General features: G+C 42.4%; 1 protein-coding gene across 1 annotated transcript; it reads right to left on the bottom strand.

Moving 5' to 3' along the window:
* Positions 1–14: 14 nt before the first annotated feature.
* znf106a (zinc finger protein 106a) lies at positions 15–18,552 on the bottom strand. Its single transcript, XM_088002704.1, has 22 exons — positions 18,413–18,552; positions 15,645–15,727; positions 15,306–15,367; positions 12,613–12,807; positions 9,994–11,769; positions 9,504–9,912; positions 9,336–9,405; positions 9,097–9,251; positions 8,888–8,948; positions 7,882–8,178; positions 7,175–7,805; positions 6,280–6,320; positions 6,009–6,154; positions 5,804–5,938; positions 5,603–5,719; positions 4,560–4,751; positions 4,383–4,445; positions 4,149–4,268; positions 3,980–4,051; positions 3,187–3,258; positions 2,895–3,041; positions 15–1,320 (listed from the first exon to the last, which is right to left on the bottom strand). The coding sequence occupies exons 2-22, from the start codon at positions 15,696–15,698 to the stop codon at positions 1,264–1,266; spliced, it is 4,872 nt and encodes a 1,623-aa protein (XP_087858830.1). The 5' UTR covers positions 15,699–15,727; positions 18,413–18,552; the 3' UTR covers positions 15–1,263.
* Between the last annotated feature and the right edge of the window lie 59 nt (positions 18,553–18,611).

The following is an 18,611-nucleotide window of genomic DNA, read 5'->3' as shown; positions in this document are numbered from 1 at the left end:
ATGAAAACAGACCCTTTTTTTATGTTGCACACATTTTTCTTTTATTATTAACATCTTAGATCGCACTTCTTAGAAAAAAAAGTTCTTCAGAACTTTGATAAATGAAAAACTTGAAGAAACTCAGGAATGCCAGGTAGAGGTGAACTGAGCACTTGCATAAACAGAACATTGTGCTGGTAAAAACGGGTGGAAACTGCCTTTAAAAATGCCGATTTATGCTACCGGTCACTTGGCTATCGGCATGTGAGATGAGACTTTATTCTTCCTTCGTCGTTCTTCCATCCAACACCTCCTCTTAACACCCTTCAGCTCCACACTCCATGAGAAAACCGGTGTGGAAAATAAAGCTCTTGTGCCTTCTGCTCAATGCTGATTCAAAACCAAAATAATAATAAAAAAAAAAAAAAACATAAAACACAACCTCACTTCACTCTTGATAAACAAGGTTCACGTAACAGTGTGATTTAACACATTCCTTCAAAAGAAAAAACGAGGAGTAACTCCACGCAGACTAAAACGTACAGCAGGAAACGCCACCGCATTCGTGTCTCGGTTCTCAAATCAGACGATCGTTGGACGTCTGGCTGAGAAACAAATAACAAAAAAAGTGACTGCAGCAAACAAAAATTTCTTGTTCAACTCCAACCACACTCTTAAATACGGCCGAGGGGATTACACAGTAACAACGCACTCAGTCCTGTCGTAAACCTGAGCTTACGGCAACTTAATATAAAGAAGAAAAAAAACGTAACTTCAGGTCGCTCGATGTAACACATCACAACTGCACACTTATAAAAACATCTCAAACCATGCCGCGTTACAGTGAATCTCAGTGATAATTCTAGATTTTTTTGTTTAAGTTGCAAAAAAGAAAAAAAATAGTGCAACAGATCCCTCAGACCTGGGCATCGCTGGAGTTTCTTCATCAATAATTTAAAAAAAGAGTTGCGTGTTTCTTTCTCTCGCTTTGGTCAGTGACAGTCGAACAAAAGGACAGGAAGGAGTGTTTCTGAGAATGTATTTTAAAAACAACACAACCTTCCTTTTCGCGGAAGAATCCCGGGGTGGGATTCCAACGCCGAACACAAAGGATGGAGTCATCAAAAGCTTGTCGGGCTCCGAGGGAGCGCGGTCAGGTGTAGAAGGTCCCGAGAACAAATACCCCGCCCAATATGGGAGGTTAAATGAGGGAGGGGTTAAGATGAGAGGGGAAGAGAGGGAGAGGGGGGCTAGTAGTGAAAATATAATCCCACCACCGGCCCCTTACGGCTCCGCTGCAGCCTCTTCCTCAGCGTGTTTCTGCATGTGCAGCGTCACCATCTGCCAGGAGAAAAACGTGATGAAATGCTAAGATGGTCACTCAAAGCTAATTTCGTTGAATCACAAGGCACCAATCAATGTCGAAGAAAGAAATCAGAGCTAAAACGATTCATTGTGATTAATCGATTTTTTAAATGATCGTCAATTTAGTAATGGTTAACTGGAGTAAACGGACTCAAAAAAAAAATATTCAGAGCCATAAGTAAGCCAAAATATATCTACATTTAAGATAAAATCACCTTTCTATGTAAATATGTTCTAGCCAAAACTCCTCAAGTGGCCTACCCTGGTTCAAATCCATTATAGAAATGCTACTGTATCCCATTTTAGGCTATCAAATTAATATATTTCTTTTAAAAAAGGTATTTAATTATTTATTTGCATCTTTTAATGTTTTTTCTGATTTTTATAAGAAAAACTTAAGGGGTTAAATGAAAAAATCTGTAGAGTGCAGCAATATCGTGATCTGATTAATCAATTGATCGATAGAATAATCAATTACTAAAATAACTGTTAGTTTCAGCCTAACAAGTAAGGCAGAAAACTGTGAAAACTTTTAGTCTAGAAACAATGAAACCTCAGTTATGGACCAGGTAAGGATGTTACAGTCTTGACTCTGTGTATTTGTTGCTGAGATGATTTTAGATCTAAGAATCAATCGATTAATCAATTAACTGCTTCGAGATCTAAGGAAGTGAGGTTAGAAAATGTAAAGAGGGCATCTGTGCATCCTTAAAAAGTCTTACATTCATGTATCTAAAATTAAGGCCTTAAAATGTCTTAAATTCACACGAAAATGAATTTGGCCTTAAATACATTAATCTTGCATATGCAATTTTATACCATTTTTTTTTTTTTGCAAGACTTTTCTGTCAGGCAAAAGTTTGAGTCACACTGACACATTTTCACTGGGTTCTGCGACTCAAGATTGTAGCGGCTACAGGTAATTAGCTGCTATTATACCCTTAGAAACAAACTAGTTAAGCTTTTTTTACTTAACTAGTAAAGTAAAAAAAAACTTAAGTTAACTAGTTTTTTAACTAGTTAAGTAAAAAAAAAACTTTTCTAGTTTTCTTTTAGTTTTCATGGGAAAGTGTAAATTTAATGCTAGTTAGCTGAAAGGCGTTTGTGAGTAAAATAGGCAAATTTCTTTTGTACATTGCTGTCGCCATACAGGTCTTACATTTAATTCATAATGGTCTTAAAAGTTTCAATTTGCGTCAAAATGAGCTGCATCTGTTTGTCACATAAAAACTTGAGTTTTTGATCGAACTCACTGATTGCTGTGGTTTTTGAGTTTCACACATATTACAAATGTTTTTAAAAAGCTAACTTGCTACTTTCACATCTCTAGATCTAAATCTGTATTTATTCAAAAATATTACAGTCCAGATTTTTGTTAGAGCTTGTATCTGACTTAAATTTGTGCGAATGTTAAAAGAACAGAGAATTAGCCCGTTATTCACTTCAGTCAAATGTTTTTCCTGTTTGAGGGGAATCAGGGGAAATGCAATAGTAGAAATGCAATAGTAGAAAGAACTTAAGTGTCAGAAACCTGCTGACGGTTTCTCTACCTGCTTGGAGCTGCTGCGAACACTGAAAAACTCTTCACAGTTTTTCCAGCGGCACTTGAAGGTCTGGAAGTTGGCGCTGGTGTGGTTGTTGATCAGGTGCTGCTGGAGATGCTTCATCATCCCGAACACCAGCGGGCAGCCGTGCCACTGTCAACACAGCAGTCATTCACTGCACACCAACCAATTATAACCTCTAACTACTCACAGGATGATCAATAAGCTCAGAGAGGAAAATAAAATATGTTTCTACAGGATCTTCTAAAAGCGTCACTGAGATGTCGCCGTATCTTACCCAGCAACGGTGGTTCTGCGTCAAGTTGAGCTTCACGGCCTCCGTGCTGCCGTCGTAGCATCCTGTGTAGATCTGAAACAAACACAGATCAAGACATACATAAAACAGCAGCAGCTCCAGTGCATTTCAATGGGATTTAACATAACAGACCAACAGGTGCTATATAATCTGCAACTCAAATAAATGTCTGTCTATGATGAATGAAGCTAATTATTATTAGGCCACTTAAGAGAATTGAAATTTCATTCTATAATACACAATAAGAGTAATATATATGGTCAAAACACAGCAAAATGCTGAATGTCACACTACTGATCCCAGTTTACATGCTCTATAGTCTAATGTGGGTTTTATTAGTACTTAATGCGTCTTTATCACGAATGTATGTGTTTTTAACAAGTCTATCTATCTTGTCTATCTACAGATGGATATCTGTCTGTCTGTCTGTCTGTCTGTCTGTCTGTCTTTCTATAGCAACCCGTCAAAAATATGGTTGGACTCAATATTTCAGGAAATCACTTTAATTTCCTCACATATTTTTCAAAACGCTTCAACTGCATGCCACCATTTTTAGATTTTGATCTGAAATCAGTTTTGAAAATCATGAATCCCTTCCATTTAATCCAGTCATTCCTGTTCCTCTGTCACACAAAATCCCTAAAACAAACATTGAACTCTTAGAAGATATGAGACAAAATTTGAAGAATTTTAAGTGGTATGAATACATTTGCACGAACTTCCAAGATTAAAACGAGATACTTTTGTTCCAAATAAGGAATGTTTGTTTTCTCACCATGTTCTTATGGACGGCCATGCACAGCACCATGTCACTGTATCCACCATAGACCTGCAGCTGGTCCTGAGACTGTGGAGACAATCAGCACTTCCTGTCAGCTGAATGTCAATTTGAAACAGAGGCAATTCCTTCGGTTCATCAGAGCAACGTTTTAGGGCGTACACACCTGCAGGTCGTAAACTCTGACCACTTTGTCCAGGCAGGCTGTGACCATCACTTTCCCAAGAACGGTCACCACGGTAACAGCATGGCTGTGACCCTTAAATGAGCGTACAAGCTCCCCTGTCTTTTTTTTTTTTACACAGAGAATAAAAATCAAATATTTAAACTAGTTAGTGGTCCTTCCCTCTCCCCCACAAAAAGATCTTAAAATGACTTAAGAGCCATGACATGAACTCACATGGATGTTGTGAGCATACACAGAGTGATCGCTGGATCCACTAATCACCAGATCATTCACCACCTGAAAAGAGAGACAAGACGGAGGAGGCTGTTAAGCGTTTAGCCGAGCAGCATACTTGTGTTTTTTTTCTCTCTCTTGTGGTGGGGTTTCTCCCCGTTGCAGCCCCGACCCCACCTTCATGCAGAGAACGCTCTTGGTGTGGCCCTTCAGCGTGCGCAGCAGCAGCCCGTCGTGGGCCGCTCTCACGCTGATCGTGTTGTCGTAGGAGCCGACCAGCAGGATCCTCCGGGCCCCCTCCTGCGACGAGGCCAGACAGCTCACGGCGCGCGGCCCGTGGCACTCGAACACGTCCATCTGCTTGTTTGTCTAAACAATGAGCAGGGAGATGTGAACCCGGTCAACTGGAGCTGGCAGAGAGGCGCACCGTTTTCGATCAGTTTCACACACAGAGGAGCTTCGGCAGGATGAAAGTGCAATCAAGTATTGAGAGGGAAAACTTGGATGACTTTTGTGTGACCAGGGGGAAAGAAAAGGTGGTGCATGATTGTAGGGCTGGAACGATTAATCGTATTAATTGTGATTAATCAAATTAATTGTGAATAACTGCATTAATAGTAATTAGTTTTTATAAATTGTGATAAATCAATTATTGAAATACTTGTCCACTAAGTAATTGATTAATTGTAGATTTCTTGAGTATACAGACTCAGGAAAGGCCATTTGCCTAAGAAAAAGCTCTTATATTTGGTTATAATTAAACCAAAATCATGGAAAAAAATATATAAGTTTTGCATTTAAGATAAAAACACCTGTCTGTAAATATGTTTTAGCCAAAACTCCTCAATGGCAAAGTTTTAGCTTCACCCGGTTCAGATTTCCTGCCATTACATTCTTACAATCTTTATTTTCTTATTTAATATAGCACTGAATTGTTTAATTACATTTTTTTATGTACTTCTAGTGTTGTACAAAAATGGTGTATGTGGTTACATGAAAACTCTGAAGAATGTACCAATTTTTTAATTAATCATCAGAACAATTGAGACTAATTGATTACTAAAATAATTGTTAGTTGCAACTTTACATAACTGTGACTTTAATTTTCCTTATTTTTTTCCCAAGAAAAACCCCCTGAAATATCAGCATTAGATGGAAGCAGATCAGAACCAATAAGAGATTCAAGGAGTTAAATACATGTGACACTTTGTCTTCCTCACCTTAAGGTTAAAGGTCACCACGGTACCATTTGCCAGACCGGCGTATAACGTCTTCCACCGGCTGTGAAGGCAGAGGACTCGGTCGGACAAAGTGAACTGTTGCTCAAATTCTTGCGTCTGTAGAAAACATTGAACATGAGGGAAACATCAGCTTCTGAGCGCGGCTCCAAAGGAGAAAGTCGGATGAGAACAGATTCCAACCTTGAGGCTGTAGCAGCGGATCGTCTGGTCACTGGAGCCGGAGTAGAGGCGATGGTGCAGGGATGGAGCCGCGGACACCAGCAGGCAGGTCACTTTGGAGCTGTGACCCTCAAACACACCGACGCATTTATGGCTCTGCAACAACAGAACTCCATTTAACTCCAGAAAGAGATGATGGGAAGCGAATAGGTGAGCGGTCACCTACCACCAGGTCGAATGCCTGGACGGTCCGGTCTCCGGAGCACGTGTACAGCAGCCCGTTGTGGATCTGGAGGGCGTTCACCGCCTCCTTGTGGCCACAGAACATTCCTTCAGTCGGGACCTCGTCCTCCCCACGGTCAGAGAACGCGTCTAAAAATACAGACATGATGCAGAAATACATACATGATACAGGAAGGGGGAGGATCTTATTTCATTAGCTGAATTAGTTCTGATAAATAAACGTCTCAAAATGCTGAAAATGTATGATAACGTACCTGATGAGGTCCTGGGCAACGTGATGGGAAAAGGCAGATCACTGTGGAGACAAAAGCTTCTGACATCAGACTCACTGCTGAGAGGAAACAGTCACCTGGTCTGCAACTTATGATTCCATACACTTTTTAAAACGTCATTTTTAAAATGTCATTTTTCTAATCAAATAAAAAAAAACAACTAAAGTTAATATTTGTACAAAAGAAGAAAGTATAACTTGCATACATATGAGAACGACCGTTCGTTCCTACAATAAATATTTCTGTGGTTTTCTTGAGATGAGCAACAACGAGTCTGAGCTGATCATAGTTTGGTGATGATGGGAAATTCATCTCTATGAAAAACTATTAAGAGCAAGGATGCTTGCTGTCTGCTTCCAAACATTTCATATTTTTATTTACATTACATCTTTACAGCTCAAATTCAAATGTGAAACTGAGCAGAATAAAATCAGCTTTGTTCCTGTTGACATAAATTTCCAAAATTCGATATATCATTGGCTTTAATATTGTTTTTTAATCTTAATCTTGACCTGATTACAACACAAAATTTACTATTGTACTATTTTTATTTTATTGTTTTTATGTTTTTTAATATTTTCAAATATTGAGCGCTGGTCCATTTTTAATCAAAATGTTATATTTGTGTGTTTTTTGCGTGGCAAGAAAGCTGACTCGCTTCAGTGTAGCCAGATCTACATAATGGTATGAATAAAGTTGATTGATTGATTGATTGATTGATTGATTGATTGATTGATTGATTGATTACCAACATGACAAAATCTGACTCAGCGAACTGTTCTTACTCTTCTGCTGCTTTGTGAGTCGTAGATGTTCAGCCTTTCAGATAAAACTCTGGAAAAATGTAAACAAATGGATATTTTCCAGAATGACCCACCTCTCAGAGGATTTGCACAGGTCCATGTCACTGGTGGAGGAAACCTCGTTGCACGCCAGGCTGCGTGGCTCAGATTGACATTGGTCTGGGAGCAGAGGTGGAGGGGGCGGAGCTTGGACGAACGCATCCTTCTGAGTCTGCTGATCCGCTGCGGCGGCCTCAAGGTTCTCTGCGGGAGAATTCCACTCCGCCTTTTCGGTTTTCACGGCCAAACATGGCGCGTCGAGCGTTTTCCTGCTCCCCTCGTCCGTCGGCAGGCTGGAGGTGCTGACCTGGGAGCCGCCGCTCGGTCTCCTGCGCTGCCGCAGCCACCTCGGCCGGGATGCCTCTTCGTCCATCTCCGTGTCACTACTCTGGAGCTGCTCCGCTCCCTGGGCCTTGTTCAGCACCTTCCTCTTCTTCAGCTTCCTCACGCGCTTTCCGTTCCTCAGCTCAGACGGAGAGGCCGGCAGGTTAAACGCCGCCGTGGGCTGCGCTGACTGGACGTTGGTGCCATCGGGGAGCTTCGCCGAGGTTTTCCACGGAGCCTCTGAAGGCCTTTCGGACTTTTCAATCTGTGCTGTTAACTTCCCTTTGCCGTCTGGAGGTTCAAGGTTTCTGTCAGGAGAGAACCGCGAGCTGCAGGCAGCACCTGCAGAGATCCGCATGTAAACTGATTAGATTTCATTAAAATAATCCTCTAGCCTCTGATCGCTAACCGGTCTTACCCAATGGGTTTGTGTTGTCCGGGGTGGTGCTGTGAGCGCAGTTGGTGACTGCGCTGTGATCAGGGTCCAGTTCGGAGCTGACGCAGACCGGAGACTGGGGCTCCTCCTTGATGACGACGGACAAAGGAAGGCTGGACGAAGGAGGGGAGGTGCATTCTGCGGCCCGATGCGGACTGGAAACGGCCGTGACCGGAACCGGGGGACATTTGGCACAGGAGGATGACTCAAGCGGCTCCGCTCCAAAAGAAACCAAGTGGGGTTTTTTCGGGTTGGCCTCAGGCGTCTCCTCAATAGTACCTAAAAAGACACAACAGAAAGTCAATCCATCGTTTCCCACACATGCTGCGCCTTGAGGAAGCATCCCAGGTTTCACCAACTCAAATTTAAGGCTTTTTAAGATTATAAAGACAGAAATTTAAGGCCTATATCTCCACAGAAATGTTCAAACGTCGTCCAGCCCACTGGCGATAAATCTGCACTCACTCATGACAGATGCAAAAAAAGCTAACTAGCAAGAACATGTTAGCAGTGGGTTACCATCTGGAGTCACATGCAGTGAAGATGTCTGAGCTGCTGGCTACAGCTTATATTACACTGTCAGGATAATGTGACAGTTTTAACAAATATGCAAAAAAAATAAATTTCTTGTTCATGACAGTTATCTACTGAAGCTTTAAGCTGTAAACTGTCTGCTGTGTTTGTTAAACTAATTAATTCTGTTTGTTCACTGATGTTCTCTTAAACCTCCTTTACACAGAGACATACTTTTTTTTTTAGTTATTATTAATTTACTAATTAAATCACTTCTGTACTAGACTTTATAAACAATGTAACAGCAAAACAGAAAAAAAGTTAAAGTGATACGAATACTTTTGCAAGGCACCACAGCCTGTGACGCCTGTTCAGGTCACTTTCAAAATACTATAAACAAATAATTCTAATTTTCAATGGTGTAATTATAATAACGTTATTTTTAATTGTATATATATATATATTTTTTTTTTACCTTGCATGCCTTTAAGCAAGTCTATCCGTTTGTTTCTCAGTGAGCTCATCTCCACAGTAATCTGAAAGGGAAGATGACACACAGCCAAGTTAGGGATGTACAAACTCACAACTATGCATTACTAATACACTAAATAAATTAAAACGTTGAGACAAATATAACAAATCTACCATGATACAAACAGACGAACCGAATGTTACTTTCATTACCTGCTGTTTAACCACTATGAGTCGCTGCACCTCCAGGAAGGCCGCCTCCAGCGCCGCGCGGGCCTGGATCAGGTTGGTGTCCACATTCTGCAAGGACTGACTCAGCTCCTCCTCCCGCAGAGACACTGCAAGCAGCTGGTCGATCTGCAGGCGCTCTGCACCAAACACAGACAGCACCTCGGTGTCGGTCACACTGCGGTGTGTGTGGAAGAGTTTGATGATCAAAGATGGAGACAAACCTCTTTTTGATTTGACTTTTCTTCTCTTACTGTCGTGCTCCAAACAAGACAACCCTGTGCCGGTGGAGTCCTGAACGAGACGGGGGGAAAACAAAAGGTGAGACGTGTTGTGTCTGGAGGTGGGAAAATGCAACAGTAAGGATGAGAGAGGCTGCTTCACAAACCCACCCCGGCCGCACGCCGCCGCTTCCCCGTCCCGTCGCACTGCTCCGCCCCGGAGCTGCTGTCCCCCAGCGTCAAATCAAATCGCTGGAGAACCTTCGCCGTTGCGCAGTGCAGATTGCCTTTCTGGTTCTTCGCTTCCTCTTCCGGCTGACGCTCCTGCTTTTCTGAAGCGGAAGGAAGTGTGGATCCCGACTCCTCCTTCTTCACCGCCTCCTCTGGTTTCAAGGGGCCGAACACTGACGAATGAGGCGCCGCAGGTGCGAGGCTGCTTTCTGACAAGGAGCGTTTGCGAGATTTGCTCTCGGAGGTGATCTCCATCAACGACTCCCACTGGAAGCCCTCAATGAGTGGCAGACCGTCCTCCTCCTGGCTTTGGGACTCCTGCTCATATGGCACCATCTCAATCCCAAACCTATCGAAGCACAAACTAAACATGTTAATTTAAATTTTTTAAAAATAACCAAAAACTTAAATTCTGAGAAGCAATGTTCACCTTGGCATGCCTTTCCCCTTGTCCTGCATCTTTCGGACCTCCTGATAGACCTGGTCCCAGTTCACGGAGCGGCGCGCGCTCGCCGAGTTGATGAGCTGCCTCACAGTCGGCTTGAGCCCAGAATCCTTTTCCATGTCGCTTCGCTTCGACTCGCTGAGGTTTCGCACGCGCCTGGCGATGTTCAGGTTTGGCTCATGACCGGCTGCTTTGCTCTTGGAGCTCATGTGCTTGGTGAGGTCCCGCTTCAGGACGGGTGGGAGGTCCAGTTTGGACAAAGTGGTTCCATCCGACCCCGAGGCGGCGTGCGCCTCGCTGGTTCTGCCGGCGTCGCTCTCCGAGCCTGGCCCGGCCTCGGAAACCTGCATGGCTTTGGCCGGGACCGCCGTGGGGCTTTGCGTCTCCGCTCCGTTCCTGTTCTCCTCGTCCCTTTTGGCTGTGGACGCAGCCTCTGCTCCCTCTGCGGTGGAGGTGCTCACGTGAAGGGACTGGACAAACATGCCGTCTTCTGCAGAAGCCGACGGAGCTTTTTCTTGCCTGAACGCAACAGGCGATGTCGCTTTACCAGAACTTTCACTCGCACTTCTCTCTTTTAAAGGTTCCCCCTGAATCTGTTGCTCCCCAAGGTGGTGTGTCCTCTCCAAAGAGCCTTTTCTTTCAAAACCAATCTGCCTGACTGAGCGAAACGACTCCGGAAGGCACTGCTCCTGCCTCGATGTGAGGTACCCAACAGGCACCTTGGTCCCACTTTGCTTCCCGCCTGGTTTTGACTGACTGGAGGCCTTGCTGTGCTGAGCGGCACCTTTAGCCCCAGAAACTGAGGAACTCTTCTGATCCACTTGCAGTGATGGTTTATTTGCCTTCTCGCTACAAAAACCAGACGCACCGTTTTGGTCGCTATCTCTCTGAGAACCTTTAGAGGCGCCACAGCTTCCGTCACCGACATGGTGGGTTTGGGTTTTGGGTTTTATCGGCTGCCTCCCGTCCTCTTCCACATTTTGCAGACTTGAGTCCACAGGTGCGCGCTCACATTGGGGGTGTTTCTGAGGCTTCAAAGCCTCTTGGTGTTTCTCTGACGTGCTTTGGTGGGGCTCTACGTGCGATCCGGACGCAACGGGGTACGGTGACCAGCGACAGCTTTTGTCCAGCTTTGGATTGCTGCCGAGTGTTTTAGAGTTTTTTCCGTGGTAGTCTGAGTCGGCCAGTGATGCCTCTCCATTTTGGAGCCTGGCATGCTGCTGAGCATTTCTGAAGTTTCCTTTGCCTTCAAAGTGCGTAAAATTCTGGCCTAAAAGATTTGTTGCGTTGGTATATACAGGATTACACCCCATGAAACTGTGAGGCCTAGCCTTTGGGGCGTACCTGGCGATGTTGTTGTGACCATAGAGCCCATTGCTGCTGCCTCCATTGCTGAGCCAAGGCAGTCGATTTTGCTGACCGCCGTTGCCCCACATCCTGTTGCCATCCACCCTGTTGTTGGAAAACTCTACAGTTGCCCATTTCTGTAAACGGGGGGGTTCCTGAGCGTGCCACGTGGCGCTCCTGCCCTGCTGGTTTTGATGCCAGTATCCCTCATCCTCTCTGCTGCCGTCGTAATAGCTGCTCCTGTGCCAAGACCTGTGTTGACCGGGTCCACCGAAGCCCTGCGGAGGAGCCTGCCACATGCGCTCCAGGCGGTAACGTTCCTTAAGATGGTTTAGCCTCTGCTGAAACTCTTCCTTTCTCTTCCGTTCTTCTTCTTCTTTCGCCAGCCTAGCAGCTGCAGCCTCCTTCTCTTTTCTAAAAAAAAACAAAAAAAACAACAACAAAGAAGCGGACAAATCTTCAGCAATGGTGACCATTGGAAACACGAAAATTATTATTATTATTATTTTTTTTTTTTTTTGCTCAGTAAATTCACTACACAAGCAGTTCAATGATATCAATACTTTTTCAAGGCACAGCGCTATTGAATTTATTATTTTTATTCTAATTATTATTGGTCATATCAGCTACATTTTTACATTATCCTAATAGCTCCAGTTGGACATTTCTCAAATTCTTCAAGCAAGACAGAGATCAAGACAACATGTGTAAAAATAGCACTGGAGCAGAGCGACTTTTATCTAAACTTTAGGTTGGAGAAGCTTTTTACCATCAAAGTAATTTTGTTTTTTTAATATTCCACACCATCAAAAGACTGAAAATGTGGTGTGTATTAATATGTCCAGAAGGCATTAGGTTGGAGCCCGGATCTGTTTGAACTCTGTATTTGCAGTCGTGTCTTTTCTTTTTTAGCCTGCAGGCCTGACATCTGACTCCGGCCACGGCTCAGTGTGAAGCTGTGGCTAAAACAGGCCTGGAGGCGCCGCGCAGCAGAATATGACTATACATGGCATATGTTGACAAACTACAGCTTGTTGACTCGCGTCTGTTCACATCTTAGTTACATCTCGCAAACTTTGAAAAACAATGTTTGTGTTTGTAAGTCACTGCGTTTGGGGTGTTTTCACCAAAACTAATCAGTCTAAAGTGGTTTTTACCTTAAATGATGCCGTTTTGCTAACACATGTATAACATATTAGCTAACATTTATTTTAAGCAGTGAGTCTCATTTTACAGTAGGTCGGACAGTCGGCTCACCTGATCTGCTCTTTTCTCTTTTCAATCAGGTCCACCAGAGTCTGGTCGAAGTATTCCTCGTCGTGGTCGTTTCCGGCCCGCTGTTTGTCCGCCGCCTCCACGTTTTGTTTGTGCGTGGCGCTGGAGATGTGGCCGGCGTAATCGGTCAGGCTCACCATCTTCACCTTACACACTCTGCACTCGTGTCCGCAGTCCCTGGGGAGGGAAGGTGACAGTGGGGCTTCAATCGTTCCCGCGGGCATGGCTCTGATCCGGTCTGGTTACAGATTGCTTTTTCCACCTGAAGAGCCGGCAGCTGCACACCCTGGCTCTACTTTCTCCAACTTTGAAGTCTTAAAAAACTCAGGAAAGGAGATTACTCGACAATCCTTGGTATAAATGATCCGATTCGTCTCTTGCAGATCAGGAGGTAGCTAACTTACAATTTTCTATAGGTAGAGTCTTAATCATCCTGATCTTAGCGTTTCCCCTGTTCTCAGCAGGCCGTAGGTGGCAGAGCAGCCGGGCCGGACCGAGGCAGCGCGCTAGTCTAAGATGTTCGGGTCCGGCCGCGCGGCACAGCGCTGGGACGCGTGGGTGGAAGAGAGGCCGGCGCCCTCAGCTCAGTGCGCCTTCATGATGGTGTCCGCTGCGCTCTGGTGCTTCAAGGCAGGCACCATCTCTATTTGACCTCTCTCTGCGCTCCAAATGCCACAGCCCAGAGCCCCTCCCGGATGACGGCATGTGTTAGGTCTGGAGATCCCGACCACCAATCGCCATGCGGAGCCTGTGAAACCGAAGCCCAGTGCAGCTGCTCACAGCCTCCGTTTTAAACCTCTCCCAGGGATGCCATCCTGTAATGCTGAGGGGCCAGTTGCTTTCCTGGCTCGTTCTCAATTTCTCCTGCAAATCTGTGTCATGGGGTGGTAACACTTTGAGGCGTCTCGTGCAGCTGGCGTGCAGCACTGAGATCGAGTTACGGGTTTCCGACACAGTATTTCTGCTTCGGCTCACAACTGCCCCATTTCAGCAACTTGACTGTGTCAGGTCATCAAAACACACCGACACATTTTAACAGTAACTATTAATGTATATCTTTATTCTGTGACGGCATATTAATGTCAATGTAGATGGGGGGGGGGGAAAAAAGTACATTTTCACAAAAAAAATTTTTGATTTTGAGATTCATTTTGGAAATTTTCTTTTAAAAAAAACTTGGATATTTCTAACTTTGGAAAGTTGATATTTGCAAGAAAAAACTCAGAAATGGTAAATTTTTGTCTCCATCTGCAATGGCCCTAACATATGGAGCCCCAACAGGGGCAATAATGTACTGATCAGTTCATGTGCCATAACTGCATACTGTAAGCTATGGGGTAATAAATCATCTGACAGTTTTGATTGTGTCTCTTTTCTGTTGCTGGTCTGAATGGTTTAAAGGGCCGTTTCCATCTCAACATTACACAAACAGACATAAGCATGAATTAATAAATCAATTTTCAATCAGTTTTTTGCACCAAAGAGTTAATAATAAACACCGAGGCTCTTTAAATGTGTATATATTTGAAATTTAAATTGACATTTGAGACTGTATGTAATGTAGACCAGCAAATATTGCAGTAAGCGAGGGAACGCAAAAGAAACATTTTTCCTCATGGCCTGTTTTGGGCTCCGTATCTATAAACCTGGCTTGACTCGGCGCTGATCAGGCACGTCACCTTTCACTCAAACTGTACGATTCGCAAGGTGGCATTTATATGGGCCCACTTTAAGGAAACGTTTCCAGAGAATAGGACACCGACGAACACATAAAGCATAAACGCCTCACCACTTGTTCAGCTCACAAAGCGAACTGTCTAAAGCGTGACAACGGCCCTGCCCCAATACTCACACTTACTCCATACGCCCCTCTAAGAAGTGTGTACTCAGTCAAAGTACACATCGGGGTTCAAGTATGCAAGTTGAAAATGCAAAATTGGAGATTTGGTACAGTACGGGTTACGTCATGGATGTAACTGCGACATCCAAAATGGCGGCACTTGGTCGCTCTTTTGGGATTTGTACTGCAAACGAAAGAACAACAACAAGCAATGGATTTTAAATGTACAAAGCAGGTGTGTCTGCTTTCCAAAGTCATTGTAGGAGATATTTGGCTGCTTTGTTATGACTTGTTGAATACAGAGCAAGTTCAGTCATATCCACACACGTACAGCAGAAACAAGGATTACTTTAGTACTTTATGTTTGAAAACTGATTCTCCCGTAATGCACACAACTTGCTCGGTGCCATATTTCTGCCTTTTAATTCAAAATGTCACATTCAGCCATGAATTTGTGCACACACTCGAAAACCTGCAGCGGGAACTCGCATGTGAAGGACCACAAGCGTGGAAGTGTGAGTTTTGGGGACGGGGCCCTCGGCAGCCTAAAAGCTCCACCTGAACACCCTTTGAATGCTCAGTATCAACACTAAGCCTCACCACCAGGCCACATTCTTTCAGTCATCTAAGCGGGAGTCACGAGATGGCCCTTGACTTCTGGCCTTCACGCCTGTTGTTCCGGACAGATTGTGTCTAAATATATGCGCCGTGGCTCAAACAGCTGCCAGCGGCTACCGACATGTGCTCATCACGTGCAAACAGATTTCAATAAAACTCCTTAAGGTTGAACTTAAACCTGAAACTTTATCACAGTTTCGACAGGAAGTGAGCTCACCGGCCTTTAAGCTTCTCCAGCTCCCGGTGGTGCAGCATGCTCCTCATGTGTTCATCCATCTCCTGCACATGAAGCAATGAAACGCCGTTCGCTTAGAAATCTCAAGTTGTTTTTAAATGATTTACATTTTTTTTAAGTGAAGGCATTAACTTGATTTTTATATGAATGTATTGAGTAAATACAAAAAAAGAGCCCAGGTGTCTCTCTTTTTTTTTTTTTTTTTACAGAAGATAGGCTTTCTGTAATCTGTACACAAGGAGACACTCATAAATAAAAGGTCATGTGAGGGTCATAGCACCGACACGGTCATGGAGTAAGTCACATGTCGGGGTTAATTACCTGCTTGGAAGCGCAGACGGTTTCACACAGGATGCACTGTCTGTGTCTCGTCATCTTGAATGCAGGAGGATTTCAGCCCATCACTGTCCAAAGGGAGAAACTGAGTCAAATTTAAGAAGCTTAAATAAAAGAGGTGAACTGATTGCAGTTTTCTGGACGACCAGAAATCTTTAAAAAGGCGAGTTTGACTGGAAGATGATTGCTTTTTGTTTAGTTTTTTTTACAACTGACACCGCTTAGTGTTATAAGGTAGAGGTGAAGAAATACAATTTAAAGAATCGCAATTTCTTGTCCCAGGAATTCAGAGTCAGTTTAAAATGCTCAAAAAACTTTTGTCTGCTTTTTTTTTTTTTTTTTTTTTTTTTGCAAAATTATATTTTGAATAATTCTTTACTTTTTTATTAGTTAATATTTTAAATATTAAACACTCATTATTTAATATTTTCATTTAATAAAAAACAGGCAGCCAAGCCAACCCAGTACTGGTGCTTTAAGTTATAGAATTTTACACGCAAACTTTGTTTTTATCCAAATAAAATTTGATTTTAAATATATGTTTTATTTGTTAACAGTCTTTTCCTCTTGTCATTCACATAACTGAAACATAATCTCTATATGGTTTGAATAGAAAAATCGTTTTTAAATCGAAAATTGTTTCAGAATCGAATCGTTCCCCTGAAAATCGGAATCGAATCACTAGACGCTGAAAGACTCGCATCTCTATGAAAAGGTGACAAAACACTTCCAGTGTCTGTTTTTTTTTTTTAGCCTTTTGTCACATTTTAAAACTTTTCTCTGACAGGACCGAGGCTGATTTTTAGACCTTTGTGGAATCAAATAAGATTCGTTTTACATATCACTGGATTGCTGATCTCTTAAAATTAGGGAAATCTGGATCAATAAATCAATCAGTGCACTGCTAATTAATAACATATCATATAATATAAAGCAAAGTGACGATATTAACTGCAAACTGTGTGCTTTTCCAGAGCTGCTCCACAGCATCTGATGTTTTCCTGCAAGCTGAGACCTCAGATTCTTCAAATGGGTCGGGTAAGACAACACTGATCTATTTAATGCATCATCATCATCATCATCATCAGTGTCACAATCCAAATAGAAGCAGAGTTCAGCCCGAGCCCCGGTTTCATTCCAGGGTGCTGATAGAACAACTTTGTTGCCAGATGGCAAAGAGAGTCACGTCTGGACTCGTCTGCCGCTTCCAAACGGGGCAAGGATTTAAAACCAGCCCGGAGTTAAAGGTGACACCAAACATCAGCTTTCAAAACACAGACCTACACGTTAGTGAGTTCAACTGAGATAGTTTTGAAATCTGTCCATCTGAGAAGATATAACTAAATGTAACTTTGTCACATCTCACCTTTCAATTAAAAACAAATAATTATAATAACTGAAACTCATAATTAGGTAACTATATAAAATAAATAATGCATTTATAATCAAAGCAAAGCATAATGGAAAATAAAAATTTTCAAAATTTTTAATAAATAAAACATATGTAGTAGCCATACACTTGTTATTCTCTTGGTTTACCAAGGTTTTAAAAAGTAACCCAAAACTGCAACAGCGACCCATCATAGTAACTATATGTTTTAAAGTTACATTTTCAGAGAATGTGCCAAAGTTCCCAGGCTTCATAAAACACAGAGTGACAAAGCAAAGAATAGCTGCGACTGACTAATTTATCCGCTAATATCAGCTTGTTACACTCTTGAGTTTAAATCAAAAAAGGCCAGAAAAGCAAAGAGATAAAACATTTAGCACAATAACTCTTGAAAACTTTCTAAATTAGTGGGCACTTATGTTTTACATTTGCAAAAAGCCTAAGTAACAAAATAAAACAAATGTAAAAAAAAAAAAAAAAAAAAAAAAAGGCATCCGTTAAAATTGTAATATTATGGGGGATTTTTAGTATTAGGATAAATGTTGCACGTCCTGTTTTAAATAAAAGCAAATATTCTGAAATCATTTAGTCTGGGATTCAACACCTGCAGCTGCCAGCTACACTAAAGAATCTTAGAAGAAAATTAGAAAAGTTTCTACATTTAGTTTGGCTTCCAGGAGAATAACATATCATTGAATTAAATTATCTCTACTTTTTTTGCATTTAGCAATACCCTAAAAAAGCAAGACTCTAAAAAGTTAAAACATAAACTGCGTAATACAATTTAATTAACATGTCCTAAATATCACTATAGCACAAAAAAAGCAGATAACAACAAAGAGAGGAGATAGCTAACTAACAGTTAGTTGCAGCAACCAACACAAAGTTATATTACATTAGCCTTACAACATTTAATGTATTCATTTAGGAAATGTAATCAGTGCTTAAATAAACCATTTATCTGACTGTTATTACCTTTGTTTCCAAAAGAAATTTACTGATTTGGGTAGAGGGTCGCAGAGGCTATGAACTACCTAGCAAAGATATTTAGCTTAGCTTCTAAGAATGTGAAAAGGACCCGGGAAATTTCTAAAATACACTCCACAGCTCCAGGTGTAGCTAATTATAAATTGTGTATATGCCTGCAACATGTAAAGGAAATAATACTCAGCAGAGCAGTAAGTTAAAAAAGTTCCCTTCTGAGCTAAAGCTAAAGCTAGCAAGCTAGAAACAGCTTGTTTTACCAGCTCCACCAGTTTCACCTCTGCTCCACCTAGATATCTTATTGTATTGTCGTGACAAGAGCGAAGCTACATAAACTTTTTACGTCCACAGTAAGTAATGAAATATGGCTGTCATTTACCTTTATAAGCTCCAAATGTGTGCAATAGTGTGTTTACTGCAGAAGCTAACAACAACATCCTCCTTCGAATCCGCTCTCGTAGTGAACCACATCCCGTGATGCGTTCAAGAGCACAGTCTGTGTAGGAGCAACGAACACCGTCAGAAATTACGACTTTCTCCCCAAAACAAACTAGTAGGTCATCACTTACTTTGCTACA

Source organism: Poecilia mexicana, unplaced genomic scaffold (genome assembly GCF_051168715.1).
Source record: "Poecilia mexicana isolate PSO_F unplaced genomic scaffold, ASM5116871v1 scaffold_22, whole genome shotgun sequence".
NCBI lineage: Eukaryota > Metazoa > Chordata > Actinopteri > Cyprinodontiformes > Poeciliidae > Poecilia > Poecilia mexicana.
Note: the sequence above shows the minus strand (reverse complement) of the source record. Positions and strands in the feature narration are given on the sequence as shown.

Excerpts from the sequence above, each read along its gene's own strand:
- znf106a (XM_088002704.1), bottom strand. The coding sequence starts at position 15,698 with ATGACGAGACACAGACAGTGCATCCTGTGTGAAACCGTCTGCGCTTCC. Across the intron at positions 5,720-5,803 it reads TCCGCTGCTACAGCCTCAAG|ACGCAAGAATTTGAGCAACA; the intron begins GTTGGAATCTGT and ends TGTTTTCTACAG. Across the intron at positions 4,752-5,602 it reads TGGTGACCTTTAACCTTAAG|ACAAACAAGCAGATGGACGT; the intron begins GTGAGGAAGACA and ends CTCATTGTTTAG.